Below are 21,066 nucleotides of genomic sequence, written 5' to 3' on the forward strand. Positions count from 1 at the left end.
AATCCCAGATGGGGTCACAGAGTCAGACAGGACTGAAAAATAACCATACAATATCATACATATATATACATATGTGTGTGTGTGTAATGAATATATATGTATATATAATACATATATGCTTATGCATGCATGCATGTGTGTATACACATACATATAGGTTCATGGCCCCCAGGTTAGGAGCCCCTGCTCAGTAAGTGAGAGTTGGCTGTACCCCAAAAGCACGTGGTTAGGCTGACTTTGGACAGGGGCCACAGGAAAGTCTCTTCCTCCCTCCCAGGGACCTTCAGCCCCTAACAGAGAGGTCTGGCCCCAAGTCTTCCCGAGGGTTTCTGGACCTTTTTATCTTCCCCTATCTTGGGGATAGTGGGTACACCATGGCACCCTGACTGGGAGTGTGAGCCAATAGAAAAATGGAGAGAGTGTTGACCCTAAGGGAGGTCTAAACTGCCTTACCTGAAAATGCCCAGAAAATAGACCCTGGAGTCTGTGTTGGTGTATGCAAATAGATGCATATCGCATGCAAATGTGTATGTCACTCTCCTGTCCCGATTTCATTTGAGGAGCCTTGGGGAAAATTGGAGCAGGAAGCTGGGCGTAGCTAATGAGGCCCTTGAGGGTCCCCAGAGTGGAAGTGGCCCTTTTTTCCCTCCAGAACATTCCGGCCCAGGCTGGGGAAGTGGAGGAGCTCGTATCTTGATCAGGCCTAGCTGGGGCCTGCTGCCATCCTCGGGGACCTGTCCTCAATCCTGTCTGAAGAAGAATTCTGAGCTGGGCAATCCGATCTCACTCCTCGTTAACATGCTAGCTGGGGAGAAACAAAGATCGAATTAATGAATTAAGGTCCCAGTTAGGCGCTGTCATCCAGGCTAATCATTTGTTAATTTATGTTCCCAAGCCTTGATTACAGGTATCAGGATGGGACATTGGTAACCAAGCCTGAGCCCTCGGTGTGAAGTCAAAGATGGGATTGGGGAACCTCAGCCCTGTTTTCATTGTTTCAATCTAAGCTTTGGAATTTTCTATTGGAAAATAGACCTTAGCAGGGCGACTCAGTGTCCCTGTCACTGGGACTCCCACCCACCTGGTCTATGAAACTTGGAGCCTTCAAAAGAATGTAAGGTGCTTGAGGGCAGGCACGATTTAATTTTTGTCTCTGTGTCTATATTCTGTGCTAAGCCAGTCCCTGCTATAGGTACTTAACCATAGGTACTTAACCAGCACCCTTGGATTGACCTATTCCTCTTCCCCTTTCAGCCGAAGCCCTGGGCTTAGACCACATGGTCCCCGTCCCCTACAGGAAGATTGCTTGCGATCCTGAGGCCGTGGAGATTGTGGGCATCCCGGACAAGATCCCCTTCAAGCGGCCCTGCACTTACGGCGTTCCCAAGCTGAAGCGGATTCTGGAGGAGAGACACAGCATCCATTTTGTTATCAAAAGGTACTTAGCACAGGGCGTGGCTGTTTGGTTTTTTTCGTTCCTCCTCGCAGCACGGAAGGCAGTGTCCTGGTACAGTGGGAAGAGGTGTTGAATTTGACATCCAAGGACTCAGGTTTGACTCTCGGTTCGGCTATTTTTGCCTGTGTAACGTGGCTTTGGATGAAGCCCTTCCTCTCTCCGGGCCTTAGTTTCCTCATCTGTACCATAGTGGTGTCAGACTAGGGATTCTCTGAGGTCTCTGCCAGCTCTCACTCTGTGACGCTATGAAGAATGTGACCTGGCTTTGCTGACCAGCTGGCGATAGGCCCCCATACATGATGTCCAAGGACCGGCCCGGCTCATCAGGAAAGGCCATGAGCAGGCTGACTGCTGGGAGATGGGATTCTTTAGCTGTGACTCCCAAAGACTAAAGCCTCGAGGGCTGCAGTCTGTACTGGAGGGTGGGCCAGATTAATGATATTTCAGGACCTTGAAGGATTCAAATTCTTCCATCTTCCTACGGCAAACATAGCAAACCCAAACCAAGAGCTATTGTAAGAGTATGACCAGTCCAGATAATAGAGTATTAGGCCTAGAGTCAGGACGCCCTGAGTTCAGATCTGGCCTCAGATAGTTGGGTGACCCTGGACAAGTCACTTCACCCTTTGTGCCTCAGTTTCCTCATCTGTAAAATGGGGATAGTAAGAGCACCTACCTCCCAGGGTTGTTGTGAGGACCAAACGAGATCATTGTAAAGCACTTGGCACATAGTAGGTGGTATTGTTCTCATCTCTCTTGCCAGTTCAGTTCAGGGACGATTTATCAAGTGACTGCTTGGAAGATGTCCCTGGTAAAATGAAATAATGTTCACAAAGACCTAGCACAGTGCCACGCATAGTAGGTGTTATAGAAATGTTCCTTCACTCCTCTTCACGTAGCATCCAGAATGTAATCTCTGATCTTGTGCCAACAAACTGCATGACCTTGGACAAGACACGGCCCACTTCTAGGCTTCTGTTTTCTCCTCTTTTAAATGAAGGGGTTGGGCTAAACAATGCGTGATTAAATTCAAAGAACAATGATTCTGTAACCCAGGGGACCTGGGTTTGAATCTTACCTCTGATTCCTACACCTCTGTGATATTGGGCAAGTCACTGGGCCTCAGTTTCCCCATCTGTAAAATGGGGGAGGACTGCACTGCATGACCACTCACATCTAACCATATGAACAGTGTCTGGATGCTTACTGTCCAGGAGGAGAAGCTTAGCACGGTGAAAATAGCCCTGGACCTGGGTTTGAATTCTGCCTCTGTTAAACCACGTCACCCTCCTTCCTCCTCGGGGAATAAACTGGGGGTAGTTACAAGATCTGCCTCCTGAGGGTTAGAGCAAAGCATTGGTGTGACAACTGATGCTGTAACGGAGGAATCTTGGAGACCATGAAGTTTCCTAGACCTTAATGTAGAACCGCCAGTCAGCACAGTGTCAAGTATGTAGTTGGGGCTTAATAGATGCTTGTTGGCTGAATTCTGGGCATCATGAAAGGCCAGCCTCTGAGATCATAGGATCATAGATCCAGAATCAGAAGAGACAGAGACTCTAGTCCAACCACCCTCATTTGACAGGTGAGGAAACTGAGGCCTGGAGAATCTTGCCCAAGGTCTCATAGTAAGCATCCTAGATGGCCAGGACCATCTCCTCCTAAGCTCCAAAGGGCTTTCCCCCCAGGCCACACAGCCTCCCTAATTAGGGGGGAAAACCCCACCATAACCCTCATATAATACCACGAAGGAAGGCGCCCACATCACACATGCCTCCAGCCGGCCTAGGTTTCTAGACACGGCTCATGAGGCCTCAGAGTGAGTAGGTCCTAAGGGCCCTTGGTTATAATTGCTGGGAAACCCCCAGAGTTCCCTCCCTCTGCCTAGCCATCCTTCCACCCTTAGAGATGGAGGTCCCAAAACCTAGTTTTCCCCTCCTCGGGCAGGTAGGAAAACTCAAGGATGACCAGAAGGCGTCAGTGAATAGACCTGGGTGATTATCTAGGTTGGGGACTGGGAGGCAGGGGGTGTCTCAATCTGGGATCCATGAGCTAGTTCTTAAAAATAGAACAGTATTTCAACATAACCGACTTTCTTTGTCATTGGGTGTATTTTATTTTATGCCTTTAAAAGCGTTATTCTGAGAAGGGGTCCATAGACATCAACAGACTGCCAAAAGGTTAAGAAAACTCCGATTTAAGCTAACCTTTTCAATCAGTCAGTCAACTACCAAGCATTTATTAAACACCTGCTATTTTCCATACATGGCAGATACAAATATAAAAGTGAGACAGCCCCTGCCCTCAGGGAGCTTACAATCTAGCAGGAGAGAAGACATGGTCCCAGTTAAAGGTAGGATGCAAAATGGTGGCAAAATAAAAAAAGAATTGGGGGGGGACAACTAATAACTGCTGTAGTCAAGAAAGGCCTCATTTTACTTATTTTATCATTAAGGAAACTGAGGTAAAGAAAAGGGCAGGGGAAGGGACTTGCTTAAATCACGTGGCTGGTGAGTGGGAAAAGCAAAAGCAGAATTCAGTCTTCAGCCTTTCAGACCATCCTGCATTTATTAAACACCTGTATTGATACATTGATGCCTATTTTTTATTAAAGGGGCCGTCCCTTGACTCACTTCTGTAAGGGGCCTATTCATTGAATGGGCATTACCTCACTCTAAGCGAGTACCTAGAAGGGCCAGCGTCTCCCATTACATCCTGGGTCATCGCTAGTTGTCCTGAATGATGTTTAGCCATTGGACCCAGATGGCTCTGGAGGAGAAAGTGAGGCTGGTGACCTTGCATGGCCCTGCCTCACTTAAATACAAGTCAATTGCAAGTCATGTCATCATCTCCCTGATATCATGGTCCTCTCCAAGAACAAAGGACAAAACAACACAACCATAACACAACATTGATACAAAAGAAGGCAAAGCAGAGTCTGTCTGCCCTCGTGGAGTTCACAGTGTGATAGGGGAGACCCCAAGCAGATGACTGTGTATAAACAAGATATTTGAAGGTAAATTAGAGGTGATCTGGGATTAGAGCTGAGACTCTGAGGAAGCCAGAGGAGGGAGCAAATTCCAGGCGGGAAGTTTTGGCACTGAGTCAGGAGATGGGAGTTTCTAGTCTGAGGAGCAGGCAGGAGGTGGGTGTTACTGGGTGTGAATAAAGAGGAGAAAAGTATAAGAACAGAAAGGTGGGGGGAACCTGGTTTTAAAGGGCTTTGAATGCCAAGCAGAGTATTTTATATTTGACCCTGGAGGTGATTGGGAGCCATTGGGGTTCATTGAGTAAGGGAGTGATGGGAGATAGTCAGATACTTTAAGAAAATTGGTTTGGCAGCTGAGTGGAGAATGACAAGAGACCTGAGACTGGTAGACCCCAACCCACCAGCTACTGAAATAATCCAGGTGTGAGTGAGGGGGCCTGCACCAAGGGGTTGGCAGGGAAGGGAAAGTATTCAAGAGATATTGTGAAGGTAAAAATCAGCAGGCCTTGACAGCAGATTAGATACTGGCAGGTTGGGGAGTGAGAGATAGTCAGAAATTCAGCATGACTCCTAGGTTGGGAGCCAGAAGGAGAATGGTATTGCCCTCTGCAGTAATGGGGTTGGTCAGGGGAGGGGAGCATAATGAGTTCATTTGGGGCCTACAGGACCCCCTCCCCCCTGCTTTGACTTGAGGCATCCAGTGGTCTTTCTCAGGCTCTCAGTAAGGGCCTTCGGATTTCCTGGAGCCTGGAAATTCTCTGTGTCATCTGGTCAATAGAAAAGATTGCCCCGAACTATTCTGTAACTAGAAAGATTTCAATTAGATTTAATGAAGAACTAAACAAGAAAACTCCCTAAGAATTTTCTATTCTTTCTATTTTTTATTTCCTCTATTTATACTTACATATGTACATGGGTTTTCTCTCAGTGGAATTCTCTCTCTTAAAGAGCAGAAATCAGTTCATTCTTTTTGTATCCCCAAGCATGGAACACAGTGTCTGGCACACAGTAGTCCCTTAGTCAATCCCTATTAATTCTTAATTGATTGACTGATTGAACCTTTGCAACCATTTACTAGGTGAAGTTGGCATTCCCAGTCTGTGATAAGGTCATATAGAAAGGGCCCTCTGAGATCCCACATCCTAAGCTCCCTCCTCTTCAGGTTTAGTGACCTGAAGCCATACAAGCTGTGAGTGTAGACTTATCAGTCTAGTCTGGAAGGGGCCTCCAGGCCTTTTCACTCTGAGATGAAGTGATTTACCCAAGGTCACAGTCACAGGCATATCTATATAGAGAAATAGGGGACCTTTAGAAGTGACTAGGGCCAATCCTTTCATTTTACAGATGAGGAAATTGAGACCCAGGGTGATTAGGTAGCTTGTCCAAGGTCACATTGCCAGTTAGTGGCTAAGCCAAGACTTGAACCCAGATCTTTTGACTCCAAAGTCACCACTCTGTTGTACCACACAGCCTTTCAAGTTAAGTCTCATCCTGCTTGGAGGCAGGGGAATGAACTCCATGCATAGTGTGGTGAATAGAGCCCTGTGCCTGGAGTCAGACACAAGCTTTGTGACCCTTCTCCTCTCTGGGCCTCAGTTTCCTCATCTGTAAAATGAGCCTCTGCTCTAAGCCTCCTTCTGGCTCTGAATCTATGGGCCTAGGATCAATGACATGTGCCCAGGCCGTGCATCCAACACCCTTCCTCAGATCCAATGGGGGGGGACACATCCCCGCTCTCCCAGGGCCCTGTCTACCACACCCCAGCCCTGCACTGGGTCAGCTTTGTCCTCCACTCCCCGTTTCCCTCTAACAAAGTAGGAGGGGGGCCCTGTGATCTGGGTGTTGTTGGATTCCCCCCCTTCCCTGGTGCCTGTTGATAAATTAATCAGCATATAAATAATAGAAAGGCCAGTCAGCACTGGGAGGCCCTCAGTCCTGGATGGGAGGGAGCTAAGCATCGTCCTCAGAAAAAAAACCAGTGTCTTCCTGGGCTGGTGCTTTCATATTTAATCGAGTGTCCACAGATAGATGCTGTCAGGGAACAAAGAGGCCCCTGGGCCCCTGCTTGGGAGGAGGGGAGGCCTCCCAGTACAGACAGCTGGGGCGGGGCGGCACTTTGCAGAATGATCAAAGGCCAGCGCTTCCTCCTGAGCTCTTTAAAGGTTTGTATACTCCCCTTGAAATGATTGGTTTTGCTTTTGGAGCAGCCTTCAAAGCCTCCTAGAGCTCCAAGGTCAGTGGTGACCAGAGCTTTAGAGGGTGACTGGCCTTTTAACTGTCCCATAAAAACAGTTCTGCTGTCAAAGACCCTGGCTTCAAATCCTGCCTCAGTCATTTACCACTTGGGTGACTTTGGGTCAGTCCTTTGTCCCCTGAGCCTCTGTTTCCTCATCTGTAAAATGGGAGGGTTGTATTTAATGGCCCCTGAGGTCCCTTCCAACCTTCTCATGACACCCCTGTAGATGCTCAGCTCTGAGGGAATCCAAAAATCCATTTTAACAATGTCTGCCACGTTCAAGGCTCTGTGCTAGGACCTTTGGGGACCCTAATAACAAAACAGTCTTCTTTGGGACAGAAGCTATGAATTCATTGAGATAGGAGTCTCCCAGTGAGGAAGTGCCTTCTCCCCGTGCACCTCTAAAGAGAAGGAATAAGCATTTATTAAGTGCCGACTGTGTTCCACACGCCCTGCTAAGTGCTTTACAAAGAGTCCCCCTCTGATGGAGATTGCAATGATTTAAATACCGGGGCACTATGCACACGGACCTAGCACTGGGTTATGTGCCTCCACCTAGGGCCCAGGCAGCATGTAATGGTTAGAGCGCAAGACTTAGAGAAGAGAAGGCCTGAGTTCCAGTCCTACCTCTGACTCTTACTAGGGGTGTGACTGGACAAGTCGCTTCACATTTCTGGGCCTCGTTTCTTTATCTGTAAAACTGTGGGTCTGTTCTGGCTCAGTATTCCTGACCCTATTATCCAGTCTAAGGTCAGAGGGGTGGAAGGTGTCCCTATTCTGACGAAATCACAGATTCTTCATGTGCAGATGAGGAAACTGAGGCCAAGTGAGGCTGACCTATGGTCATCACTGTAACTCCTTGAGTCAGATGCTGTTATTATCCCCCATTTTTGTTGTTCAGTCATTTTAGTTGTACCCAACTCTCCATGATTCTATTTAGGGTTTTCTAGGGAGAGAGTGGTCTGCCCTTTTCTTCTCCAGCTCATTTGACAGATGAGGAAACTGAGGCAGACAGGATGAAGTGACTTGTCCAGGGTCACTCAGCTAGGAAGTGTCTGAGGCCAGATTTGAACTCAGGAAGATGAGTCTTCTAGAGTCAGGAGTGTTCTGTGCTCTATGGCTCCGCCAGCTGCCTCATGAACCCCCTAAGTTTGCTACATCTAAAGCTTGCCCCTCTCGAGCTTTGGGCTAGGGTACACTTGGGGAACAAACCCATGTCTTTGTCTCTCCCTCTCTCTCCTCTTCTGTAAATTAGGGATAATAGGAGCAGAGAGAGCTATAAGGAATCTGAGAGGTCCCTTCCTTCAGCCCCATCCTTTGTTTTATAAGTGAGGAAACTGAGGCCCAGACTAACTGACTAGCCCAGGGTCACACAGCATGACCGGGACTTGAACCCAGCTCCACTGACTGCCAAGCCAGCACTCTGGTACTGCCTGCCTCCCAGGCTGTCAGGCTCCCATGAGATAATGGCTGTCAAGTGCTTTGTGAAGCTTAAAGAACTTTAGGAACGTCTCTGGGATGGTGGAGTTACAGCCTCCCCCTTGGCCAGCATCTTGGCATCCTGAGCCTTCCTTTGGAGGCCATCCGCAGTCCCCTCGCTGCCCTCTGCCCAGCCCTCTATAGCTCGGTCAGCCTTGACTGAGCTGTGCACGGCTTTCTTTTCCCCATAGTCCTCTCCTGCCTCCCACGTGGGTCCCACTCAGATTACAGCCAGCAAGTCTTGACCGTGAGCCCACTGTGTGCCGGTCCTAGGCCAGGCAGTGCTGGAGAGCAGACCAAAATCCTTCAGGGAGCATTTATTAGGCACTTTTTACATACCAGAGTGCTATGCAAAGAGATAGAATTCCCACTGCCCTCAAGGACCCCGTGGGATCAGCCATCATGGTGACCTGGCAGGAAGGTGTAGCGGCAAGCACCCCAAGCGTCCTCAGGGTTTGCTGCCAATACAGGTTCTTGGATCTGCTTTGTTAAAGGAAAGCAACTCAAAATGGGTTAACAAGCTTACTTTAATCAGTCAGATATGTATCGTTTACCTTGTTCAGGGGAAAAAGGTCAGCACCCCGAACTTCAAAGTACATAGACAGAATTATCAAGACAGAAACAGATCTAGTAGACAGATTTCAAACTGTCCAACCATTATATCCATACCCAGTCAACATCTGGGTTTCAACATCTGGGTTTTTCAAAGCCGGGGGGCTCAGGACAACGGCTTCCCAGAATCCACATCAAATCACAGAACACTTCTCAAAGTGAGCCCCCAAAACAAAGCTACACATCAGGGCTTATATAGCCTTCTCCTGGCTCAGAGAATGTAACAACCTTCTGGACCCACTGGCCAATCAAAAAGTATCTACTGAAAAACAAGCCTCCCACCCCAGGCTCCAGGTGCACTTTAGCCTAGGGGCAGGGAAGATCTTCCAAATTTGCATTCCCATTACAGAAGGGCACTGAACTTGGAATGGGAGGACCTGAGTTCCAATCCTAGCTCTGCTGCTTCTCAGGACAACAGAACTTCAGAGCTGGAAGGCCCCTCTACAGCTACTTAGTCCATCCCATACCTGAAAGGACCCTGCCCCACCCACACTGTCACCACAGAAGTTTGAGACCCATACTCACATCTGACAGGTATGGGCCAGGTGTAGGGGTAGCCGGGGGCTCCATAGTGCACACAGCGCTGGGCCTGGAGGCAGGAAGGCTCATCTTCCTGAGTTCAAATCCAGCCTCAAACACTTCCTAGCTGTGTGACCCTGGGTAAGTCACTTAAACCCTATCTGCCCCAGTTTCCTCATCTGTCAAATGAGCTGGAGAAGGAAATGGCAAATCACTCCTGTGTCTTTGCCAATAAAACCCCAAATGGGATCCTGAGGAGTCAGAAATGAACAGCATGGACCAGGTGACCTGTGTCTCACCTTCCTCATGAGGTTAACAGATAGTTCTATTATCTCCCTAAGACGCGTGTTGCAAAGAACAGTAGGTAGCATCTAAAGCCGACTATTGTCCATCCTTGTTTTCTTCTTTTCGAGCCAGAGTTGTTGGTTTTTTTTTAACAGATTATAAAATGTTATGAATCTATGAATTTGCCCCACCCCCAATGCCAATAATACCCATTTCCCCAGCTGAGCCTACAAGTGCATCACAAAACCTCCAACAGATTATTCTGGATTGGCTTCCCTTGACTCATCTGGGGGACCCTCACCCCCCCACACGTGGAGATGAGGGAATGATGGGCAGGTCTGTTGGCTTCACCCATCCTGACCCAAGAGAGAAAGAGGCTCCATGGCAAGTGGACCCAAGGAGGGAATGTTGGCCAAGTTTGTGGTCTTTTCCCCTTAAGAGAGAGAGAGACAGAGACAGAGACATAGAGAAAGATGGAGGGGGAGAGACAGAAGGAGGGGAGAGAGAGACATAGAGAGAGAGAGAATCCCCCAGGGTTCCTAGACGCACTCACCAGGGGCTACCTTCTCCTTTCTTTTTTCTCCCCAGGATGTTTGATGAGAGAATCTTTACAGGTACGTGTTGGCACTTTGTGTTCTAAAGCTAAGCGGGTGACCCCACACCATTGCTGTGACCGGGGCTCACCTGGGTTCTTGGGGCTCAGCGGGGAGGGGGGTGGTCTCTAAAGTGATTGGCTGATGGAAGACATGGGGGAAAGTCCCTTCTACCCAAGGTGGAGGGGTGGGGGCTCCTCTCAGCTCTGCATTCCTGAGCTCCCATGTCATACAGAGCACAGTGGAGCCAGAGCTCAAGTTCTGGGTAAGGGGCGTGGAAGGACCTCAGTGTCAGCTCCTTGAGGGCAGGTGTTGGTTTTATTTCTGTCTTTTGGCCCTTGGCGTATTTAGTACAGCACTTGGCACATAGTAGGTGCTTGTTGAATTCCCTGAATCGAAGGCAATGGGGAAGAGCTTGTTTTGGGTGTGGTTGTTGAAGGGGGTCTGTTCCCTTTCCCTCTGGGAACCTTCCCATTTCCTTTACCTCCTGCTTCTGCACCTTGTTGGAGAGAGACACCAAGCCTTTAGTGCTGACAAGCCAGAGCTGCCTTCAGCTAAACAGCATAGAAGAGGCAGTATTATAATTGGAGTCTGGAAGACCTCGGTTCAAATGCCGTCTCAGATGCTGACTGGCCCCAGACAAATCACTTGACCTGTCTGGGCCTCAGCTCCCTCACCCGTAAAATGGGGATAAAAAATAGTACCTCCCTCACACAGAGCTGCTTTCAGGATCAAGTAAGATCTATGAAAAGCACTTTGCAGACCTTGGGGTGCTTTGTAAATGTTATCATTGAGAAGGTAGTGTGAATGACATTGATAGAGTGGCCACTGAAGCAGGAAACCCTGAGTTCAGGTCCTGCCTGTGACCCACATTGGCTGGGCAAGACAAGACTCCCCAGTGCTCTGGGCACGGGGCCGGCCTTGGCACAGGGAATTTCCTCATCCAGGTAGTTCCCTATACCACTGAAATCTCTAGTCTGGTCCCTCTGACATCATACTACACAGCCTCTCATATTTAGTTTTAGGATAATTTTTAGGAATTTAACCCAATTAAAGATACAGAAATAGGAGGTGAAGGAAGTAGGCAGGTTCTCAGAGCCTCCTTCAACAACCAAATCCAAAACAACCTGGTTAAATTCCTACCCTGAAACTAAATACCAGGGGCTGTGTAGCCTAATGGTTAGTGGTCTAGCCTTGGAGTCAGGAAGGCCTGAGTTCAAGATTCACTAGCTGTGTGATCCTGGACCAGTCAGTTAGTGCTCAGAATAGTTCTCTCAGAGAAGGTGCCAATTACTCGCATTTAGAGAAGGCACATCCTGTCCAGTGAGTCCCTTCTGCCAGTGAAATCACAGCATTATTACCATCCTTGTCATTTTTCTCTTTCCCTGTGGGTCCCAGGGGCCCTTGGAAGTGCAGAATGAGGCTAGGCTCCTTCTAGGAGAGGTTCAAATGGATTAGATTCAGCAGCATTGAGCAGCTACTGTGTGCTTGCTGGTACTTGGCCCCAACCTCAATTCCTGCCCTCAAGGAGCTTGCAGTCTGCTTGAGAAGAAAAGATGTGTGCACAGACCTGCAGTCAGGTCATTGGCCATTTGTCTACTACAGACATCCTTCTCCTTCATTGCAGAGGCCTGGCTTCCCCTGCCACCCTCAATCGGTCTTTAGTAGAAGGACTGAATTCTCCCAGGGGACCGGCCCTGGGAATGCTCCCCCTGTCACACTCATACCGAGAGTTGGCAAGAAGTGTAAGGAGGGAGCAGGGTTATGGGGGCATTTGTTTCTGACTCCAAAACCCTCCTCTCCCCCATCATATACACAGCACTATAGTCATTAAGGTGGGCCAGTTATCTTATACAAGAGCAGGTCTGGGAGTCAATGGTCAAGGCACCAAAGTCTTCCCTCCACTGCCCTCGGGGCATCCTCTGAAGGTGGCCTGTTAACCTCCTTGCCCACAGTTCATCTCTCAGGCCTTGACCCAGACAGGGGGATGCAGGAACAGGGGAGGATTCACAGCTGGACAGAGCACAGCTAACTGTGGCTTCACATCTCATTTTCTCTTTCCTCACCTCTTGCCAGGAAGCAAATTTACCAAAGACCCCACCAAGCTGGAGCCGGCCAGTCCATCCGAGGACTCCTCAGCAGAAGCCCCACGGATGGTCGTCCTCGATCTGGCTGGGACATCACAAGCCAGGTAAGGTCAGTGGCCCTTGGCCTGCACATTCTCCTCCTTCCCTCTCCCTCTGGCTTTGAGGGGACTGTGGATCTGAGTCCTGATCCTTGAAGGACTTCCATTGAAGTGAAGGCCTCTGGCTAGGAATCAGGCTTGGTCTGTGAGCAATCAATAAGTGGTATTGTGGCCAAATCTGGCTATGTGTGGCCCCCAATATACCACACACACACACACACACACACACACACACACACACACACACACATGCACCCTGATTGTCAAAACTGGAAGGAATTTGAGAGGCCTGCAAGTACCACTCACACAGACTCATCTTCTGGGAAAGACCGGAAGGATTACGAAATGAGGAGCTGGGGACCAAAGATGGTTGCGGCCTCTTTTGGGGGAGACTTTAAGAGGACTAAGGCAAAGAACGAGAGAATGGAGGCTGCTGCTTTTGAAGGAATTTGAAGCATGGAATTAGAGAAGAGAGAAATCCATTGAACGAGGCCCATTGAGTGTGAGACAAGGTCAGCTAGTGAGGGGGCAGAGCAGAAAGGAGGGTGAGTGAGAGCTGAAATAGCCCAGTGGGGAGTGTAGTCAGGAGATGACCGGGGCAGGATTCAATGGCTCTGTCACACAGATCGGGGAGGCCCCCGCTGAGTTTGAGTCACGAATTGGTGGTGGATCCAGGCCACGCGGCAGAATTCTGACGCACGTGGGAGTGGAGAAGGTGGGTGGCGGTAATGATCCAGACCGGGTTTGAGAAAGAACAAGAAATCAACAGGAAAGGCCGGTGGGTGAGGGATCCCAAGGGAAGGGACGATGTAAAGCTGAAACTAGATTTTTAAGGGAGAAAGAGGAGGCCAGAGCAGGGGTAATGGTCAGCCTGGGAAAGCAGTGAGTGGGCAGCTCCAAGGGTGAATGATGGGCTTAGAAGGAATGAGGGGCAGGGAAAGAGAAGATTACGTTATGGGTCAGCCGGAGACTGACCCAATTTCAGAGTTAGGGGTTGTGAGGGCTTGAATGCTGACAGTGATAATGAGCCTGAGGATGTTACTGCAATGAAGTGAGGACAGACACCATGGAAATGGAGAGAAGGCTGGGAGCCTGGGAAACAGGTGTGCCGTGCGCCTGATGGGATGTCGACATGTAAATGGAAGTTAAAACTAAATCTTCTCTTTTTTCAACTTCGAGTCCCAGCTCAAGGGCTAGAAAGGACCTCAGGCCATCTGGTCCAACCTGCTCATTTTACAGTTGGGGAAACTGAGGTACAGGAGGTATCAGATTATAGTTTTGTAGCTCCAGATCTGGCAGGGACCTCCAGAACTATCTAGTTCAACCCCCTTACTGTACAGATAAGGAAAATGGGACCCAGAGAGGTTGAGACCTGCTTAAGTTCCCACAGGCAGCAAGCGTTGGAGGTAGGATTTGAACCCAGGTTCTTGGACTCCAGAGTCAGCGCTCCTACCACTGTGCCAGATGCCTCCCTTTACCCATTGCTCGTGGTTCTGCCCTCTGAAGCCAGAGGGGGCAAGCCTCGTCCCTCTTTCCCATGACAGGCCTTCAGATACTTTAGATTCTGTGCATCCAAGATAAACAGAGAATCTGTAGTTGGATGAGGCCTCAGAGACAATCCAACTTAATCCTTCCACCAATGGAACTCTGACAAATGCTGATGCAGGCTTTTCTGGGAGACCTTGGTGAAGAAGAATTCATTGTATCTACAGGCAGCACAGTCTGCTTTTGGATAGTACTAATTGTTAATAAAATGAAATGAAATTTTTCTTTATAGCAAACAGAAATCTGATGCTCTGAAACATTTACCTATTATTCCTAGCTCAGCCCATGGGGCCAAGCAGAAAAAAATCTAAGCCTTCCCTTCAAAAACATGAAGGTATCAACCACACATGTCCACCCCAGGTCTTCTATTCTCGAGGCTAAACATTCCCCACTCCTTCAACTGACCATCACATGACATGACATATTGATGATATCTTCCCCTTCAGCCATGTCATTATCTCTGTGTGGTTTTCATCCACTCTGTTTTCTTTGTATGGATGGTTAAACCAGTCTCTTTCACATTGTTGTGAATTTTACTGAGGAGACTTCCTCTGTGTTCCAGGGCTCCATGAACTTATGGCAGTATCTTCTGTTAACAGGAGTATTAGAAAGCCTGAACATCAATTAGGAACATTTTCTTTTGTTTGGGCTTTACTGAGGATATCTCCATGATGTCGGTGAAAACCTGCGATAAACATAATGCTTTCTGTTTCACACTTCCTGGTGTTGCTTCACGCACAAAGTTATTTTGGTAGTTACTTCTGCCACCGAATCAAGTATAATTTTTGACACCTTGCCTGAGGAGAGACTTCTTCAAGACTGCATTTTTCTGCACTCGGCCAAATGCTTTCTGAAAATCAATAAACAACCACCACAGAGGGATCTGGTATTTCTCTATTTGTGTCACTCAGCTGCAAGACCATAATTATGTGATCTGTCTGCAAAAGCCCACCCATTCCTTTTCTATTTTTTCATCAAAAACACCTGCAGTTCCTGCACAAATAGTTCTTGATGGTTTTATTTATCAGTAGGAATGATATTGATTATTAGTGATGGTAACTACAGCCAGGTAGCATAGTGGGTAGATCCTTGTACCTGGAATCAAGAAGTTTTTAAGTTCAGATCTGGCTTCAGACATTTAGTAGCTGTGTGACCCTGTGCAACTCACTTACTCTTTGTTTGTCTTACTTTTTCATCTGTAAAATGGGGATGATAATGTTAATATCTACCTCCCAGAGTTGTTTTGAGGCTCAAATGAGATTATAATTGTAAATTTAACACAATGACTGCTACAGAGTAGGTGCGCTATAAATGCCATTGTTATTAATATTATAAAATGGAGGTGATAATAATAGCACCCACCTCCAAGGGTGGTTTTGAGATTGAAACGAGATAACAATTCCAAAGCACTTAGCACAGTGCCTTGCACATAGTAGGTGCTATATAATTTGTTATCATTATAAAACAGGGATAATAATTAACTTCCCTGGGTTATTGTGAAGATCAAACAAGATAATAATTGTAACGTTCTTTAGCATATTGCCTGACACATAGTAGGTGCTATATAAATACTATTATTATTATAAAATGGGGATAATAATAGCACCTACTTCCCGTGGTTCTTGTGAAGATAAAATGGAATAACATTTGTAAAGCACTTAATACAAGGCTTGGCGCATAGTAGGTGCTATATAAATACTGTTGTTATTATTATAGAATAAAGATGATAATAGCACTTACTTCCCAGGTTGTCATGAGGATCAAATAAGGTTATAATTGTAAAGTGCTGGCCTGTGGTAGACATTGTATAAATGTCGTTATTATTATCATAAAATGGGGATAATTAAAGCACCTTCTTCAGGGCTCTTGTGAGGATAAAATGAGCTCGTATTTGTAAAGCACTTTGCCAGCCTGAAAGCCCTATAGAAATACTATTTATTATAAGTGACATTGACACAGAACGTTGGAGTTTTCGAAGCTCTTTACATGATCTAATCTATCTACTTTACTTTCCCGGCTGCTGATTTGGGGCCCTCAATAATGAGATCGAGATCGGTCAACGTGGCCTCTTTCACGCTGCTGTGAATTTCACTGAGGAAGCGTAGCCCTGTTTTGGTCCGTTGAGATAACGTATGAGATAAAATATGTGAGAAGGGTCCTCTTTCTGTTGGGTTGAAATCAGCATCCCAGGGACATATCCGGGGACTTCCGGCTCTTGGCCCCTGTTCCATTCTCTGGGACTAAACAGAGAAAGTCAGTCAACAAGCATTCATTGGTGCCAGGCCTGGTGCTAAGCCCTGGGGTTACAAAAAAAAAAAAAAAGATAAAAGACAGTCCCTGCCCTCAAGGAGCGTACAGTCTACTAGGGAGAAAACAAAATATAGACAGGATAAATGGGAGAGAATCTACAGAGAAAAAGCCCTAACATTAAGAGGGATTGGGAAAGGCTCCCTGTAGATGAGATTTTAGCTGGAACCTGTCTTCTAAGACAGTGATTATGTCCCTATATCAGTCATTTCAGTTGTATCCAATTTTCCATAACCCATTTAGGGTTTTCTTGGCAAAGATACTGGACTGGTTTGTCATTTCCTTCTCTAGCTCATTTTTTTTTTTGAGGGAATCAGGGTTAAGTGACTTGCCCAGGATCACACATCTAGTAAGTGTCTGAGGTCAGATTTGAACTCAGGTCTTCCTGACTCCAGGGCTATTGTGCCACCTAGCTGCCCCTATTATATACTTTTTTAAAAAGCAGGCTGTACATGATAGGGACTCTCAGTTTCTTACATTATCCTTTTTTTCTGTTCTATTTTGTAAATGGAAATTTCTTTTTTTTATATTGGCTAAATTTAGAATAAAATTTTAGTTTATTTTTTAAACAATAGTGTTATTAGGAAGTCTAAGATGGAAAAGGAGATAAATTTATAAAATAGGCTAAGTACCCCCAAAAGATATTTTGTTTTAGAGGCTAAGCCTATTTTCAAGGTAGGAATAACAAGAGAGGGAATAAGTCTGGTGATCGAGGTGGATTGGACAAATACAATGGCCAACAAAATAAACAGCCCTTCTCAACTCCATCTTCCCTGTCAAGGAAAATGTTCTTCAGCCTGGAATGATTAGAACACAAATAGGGAAGAGGCAATGAAAGCCCGAGACTGGTGAGAGACAGCAGAGGAGCACATGGCTGCTTTGACTAAGGGCAGATTTCCCAGCTGGAAGAATTCCACCAGAGATGGCGGAAAGGACTGGCCAGTGGGGAGCTTGGAGGGCTGGGAGAAGGTAGGAAGATGGAGAAGACCAGAGAGTGAGGGACGTTGTCTCGATTCTCAAAAAGGAAAAGAAGATGCCTCCATTCAATGGCCAGATGGTGCCAGCCCCAGTTCCGAGCAGAATTCGAGGATGGTGGATCATGTCCCTAGCTCTTGTGAGCACTGAGGCAGGGAAGGGTAGAGGGGGCTTCTGGGAGCTAGCATGGCCTTTCAAGCAGTGTTGTCTGCTTCAGAGCTTCTTAAGCAGCTGGACCAAAAACTCTTGATAAATTGGTTGATATCAATCTTGAGGGAGGTCTTTAGTGATGAGCTACAAGGTTCTGTTCCCAGCCCCAGTGTCTTCTACGCTTTTATCAATAACTTCATTAAAAATGTAAAAGGGATTCTTTGCATATGAAACAGAGCTGGGAGGGTCAGTGACAGCTGGGACCCTAAAGATTTTAGCAGGTTTCATCTAATAAGATGAAATTTTGTAGGGATAAATTTAATGAACATACTTAGGTTTAAAAAAAATCTGTTACAAGATAGATGAGGCATGACTAAGTCATAATTTGTATAAAAACATCTATGGGTTCTTGTACCCTGAAAGCTCATTATGAGTCAGCAGTAAGACTGGACAACCAAAAAAACCATTGCAATCCTAAGGTGCATTAAGATCAGAATAGGGGCAGCTTGGTGGTTTGGGGGATAGAGAAGTGGTCTTGGAATCAGGAGGACCTGAGTTCAAATCTGGCCTCACACTTAGTAGCTGTGTGACCCTGGGCAAGCCACTTCACCCTGTCTGCCTCAGTTTCCCCATCTGTTAAATGATTTGGAGAAGGAAATGACAAACCACTCCAGTATCTCTGCTAAGAAAACACTAAATAGGGTCACGGAAAGTTGGAAATGACTGAAATAACCAAACAACAACAATAAATATTTAGATTTGCACTGAGTGTGGGGACTTACGTACAAAACATTTTTAAATAGTTTTAGTTTTCAAAAAGTTTATAGTCTGGCTGAGTCAACACCACTCTCCAGACTGCAGTAAATAAGCCTCTTCTATGGACATATGATCACAAGCTCATTTTGACAATAATAATAGAGGCAGCTAGGTGGCACAGTGAATAGAGCACCAGTCCTGGAGTCAGGAGGAACTGAGTTCAAATCCAGACTCATACACTTGACAATTAACTAGCTGTGTGATCTTGGGCAAGTAAACCCCAATTGCCTTGCCTTCCCCCCTCCAAAAAAAAGACAAAAAATTACAATACCTAGTATTTCTATTTGCAAAGGGCAGTGCAAATATCTATTTTGATCCTTACAACAACCCTGGGAGGTAGGTGCCATTATTATCCCCATTTTTACTGATGAAGAAACTGAGGCAGACAGGTTAAGTGACTTGCCCAGGGTCATACAGCTAATAAGTTTATGAAGGTGATTTGAACTCCAGCCCTCCTGACTTGAGGTCCGCTGCTTGATAGCAAAGTCTCGAAAGCACTTTGTCGTTGTAGGATGGAGTTTTTATGGAAGGCTTCTGCAGGAACTGGACTCCTTGTGTGACCTTGGACACTCTTCTTGGTTCTGGGCTTCCACTGCCCAGTGTGGTACAGTGGTTAGAGTGCTGGGCTTGGAATCAGGTAGAACAGTTTGAAATCTGCCTCCATCACTTCCAAGCTGTGTGACCCTCGACAAGTCACTGGTGTTCTCTCACCCTCAGCTTTCTTATCTGTGAAATAGGGGTAATAATGAAATACAAATGAAATAATATTTTAAACTCCTTTGCAAGCCTTAAAAGTGTTATATGAATGCTAATATTATCATTATCTCACAGGATTGGCGCAAGGATCAAATATGTTCAAAATGCTTGGCAAGACTTAAAATGCTCTATCTGTCCTAGCCAGTTTGTAAAGTGAAGGGATTAGATTCAGTGATCCCTAAAATTCTTTCTTTCTCTGAACCTTACAAGCTTCTGGCTCTAGCCCCAGCAAGATTCAGCAGGCAAAGAGAAGGAGGGGGGCGGAATGGGAGGTGTAGTGGGGGACACAGCCTGAGCAAAGACCTGGAGTAGGGAATGAGCTAGAGGGCTAGACCATGAGTTAAAGGTAGAGAAGGAAGTTGAAACCAGTGTTTTGTGGGCCTAGAGTCTGTACTCTGCTGTGCTGATAGTGACTGTGATCATGACCTGTCACCATTGATGTGCTCTCCATTTCTGCCCTCAGGTTGGACAAATGCAGCATAGCCGAAGACTGCGAGCCAGGTACGGAGCTGGGACGTCCCCCTAGGGAGTCTGGGTGGGGTGGAGATGGAAGGGAGGAGGAGGCGTAACCTGGGCCTCCAACCTCAGGGAGCTCCCAGAACCCTAGCGTCATCGTGGGCCAACAGGAATCTCCCTCCCAAGACAGACACTTCTCTTCAGTGGCTCCTGCCTGGAGCCTCCCCACCCAGACCCTGCTCAGCCAGAGCCTCCGCGCCTGGGGCCTCCGTGCCTGGAGCCTCCGCGCCTGGAGCTTTTGCCCTCTCAGTATGGAATCTGCTACTTTGCCACTCTGTCTACTTTTGGGACACGTTCCTAGGCCCCAACCATGGCAGAGTCTGGGGAAGAATCCCGAGCAGGGCAGGGGTGTCCTAAGTGTCTCAGAAGCTCCAGAACCAGCCCCCCCCACACACACACACCCCTTCCCCACTCCCACCCCAAGCAGCATCTCTTGAAATCTCAGGACTGATCATAGGAAGATAAATTTCCATTGGAAAAGGACTGTAGGGGCCCATTGCATCCAGTTTCTCTGCCTGATTTTACAGATGAGGAAACTGAGGCAAACAAAGGCTAAGTGACACACCCAGGGTCACAAAGCTAGTAAGTATCTGAGGCAGGATTTGAACTCAGGTCTTCCTGATGCCCTAGCCACTGAGCCACCAGCTGCTTGATTCAGGAAGAGATTTTCAGGTTAGCTCGGAGCTGCCCCCCAAGGGGACGGACACACAGAGCTGTGGTTAGATGAGGAAACTGAAGCCCAGGAAGGGCCACCAGCAGCAGTGACTGTATCAGGAGCCATTGTGAGCTGGCTGCTTCTCGAAGCTCTTATATTCCAGGCTTTGGGGACCAGGGCCAGCTTTGTCCACTGGGGCTTCAGACTTGTGTGGGGTAGCTAGAAGGATGGTGAGAAGCAGGGATATGGTAGAGTGGAGAAGGCATCTGGCTCTGGAGTGGGAGGGACCACATTCAGATTCCACCTCTGAGTCTGCCTTGGGGACACTGGATGGGTGATTTAGCCTTTCCAGGCCTCAGTTTCCTCAGGTGGACCATGAGAGGATCGTGTTACATGTGTGGCTTCTGGAGGTGCCTGCCAGCACCAGAGCTGAGATCCTGCCTGCGAGGCTCTGCCCCCCAAATCTCCTCCAGGGATGTCTGCAATGCCTCCTCCCTCCCTTCCACGAATGGAAGCTCTCACCGTCCTGACCTGTAACTCTAAGGGCTGTCAGTCAACGCTTAAGCCTCCCCTGTGTCCCTTAGTAGAGAGAGCTCTGGCCCTGAGCTGTGTGAGACGGGAAAGAGCAGTAGGGAAAGGGCCGAATGTAGCATCAGATGACCCGGGCTCAAACCCCTCCTCTGACCTTATGTGTATGACCTTGGGTGAGCCATTTCTCTGTGGGCCTCAGTTTCCCCATCTGCAAAATGACATTGGACTAGATGACCTCTGAGGTAACCTTCCAGTAGTCAGCCATAGGACCATGGACTGAGAGCTGGGCAGAAGCTCAGAAATAATCTAGTGCAGCCTGCAGGGGCTGGGAGGCAGCACTGAATCTGCCCTGAAAACACTGGTCCCCCTGATTCTCCATCGGGGCCAGCCTTCCCTCGACCTCTAGACTTCAGTGGTGGGCCCTGCCGTTCTGCAGCATCATCCCTACTCTGAGCACACCC

At 47.5% G+C, this 21,066-nt stretch overlaps 1 protein-coding gene across 7 annotated transcripts in view; it reads left to right on the forward strand.

The window, feature by feature from the left end:
• Window positions 1-21,066, forward strand: part of GTF2IRD1 (GTF2I repeat domain containing 1) — a 217,168-nt gene that overhangs the window by 111,407 nt on the left and 84,695 nt on the right. For all 7 annotated transcript variants that reach the window (XM_069089500.1, XM_069089506.1, XM_069089501.1 and 4 more), the window contains 4 exons: window positions 1,255-1,438; window positions 10,165-10,190; window positions 12,246-12,360; window positions 19,367-19,404. In XM_069089500.1, the coding sequence (XP_068945601.1) occupies window positions 1,255-1,438; window positions 10,165-10,190; window positions 12,246-12,360; window positions 19,367-19,404 (363 nt within the window). The remainder of the gene's footprint in view (window positions 1-1,254; window positions 1,439-10,164; window positions 10,191-12,245; window positions 12,361-19,366; window positions 19,405-21,066) is intronic.

This window comes from Petaurus breviceps, unplaced genomic scaffold (genome assembly GCF_028583685.1).
Source record: "Petaurus breviceps papuanus isolate PSGF00001 unplaced genomic scaffold, PetGlider_PUasm1.0 186, whole genome shotgun sequence".
Classification (NCBI taxonomy): domain Eukaryota; kingdom Metazoa; phylum Chordata; class Mammalia; order Diprotodontia; family Petauridae; genus Petaurus; species Petaurus breviceps.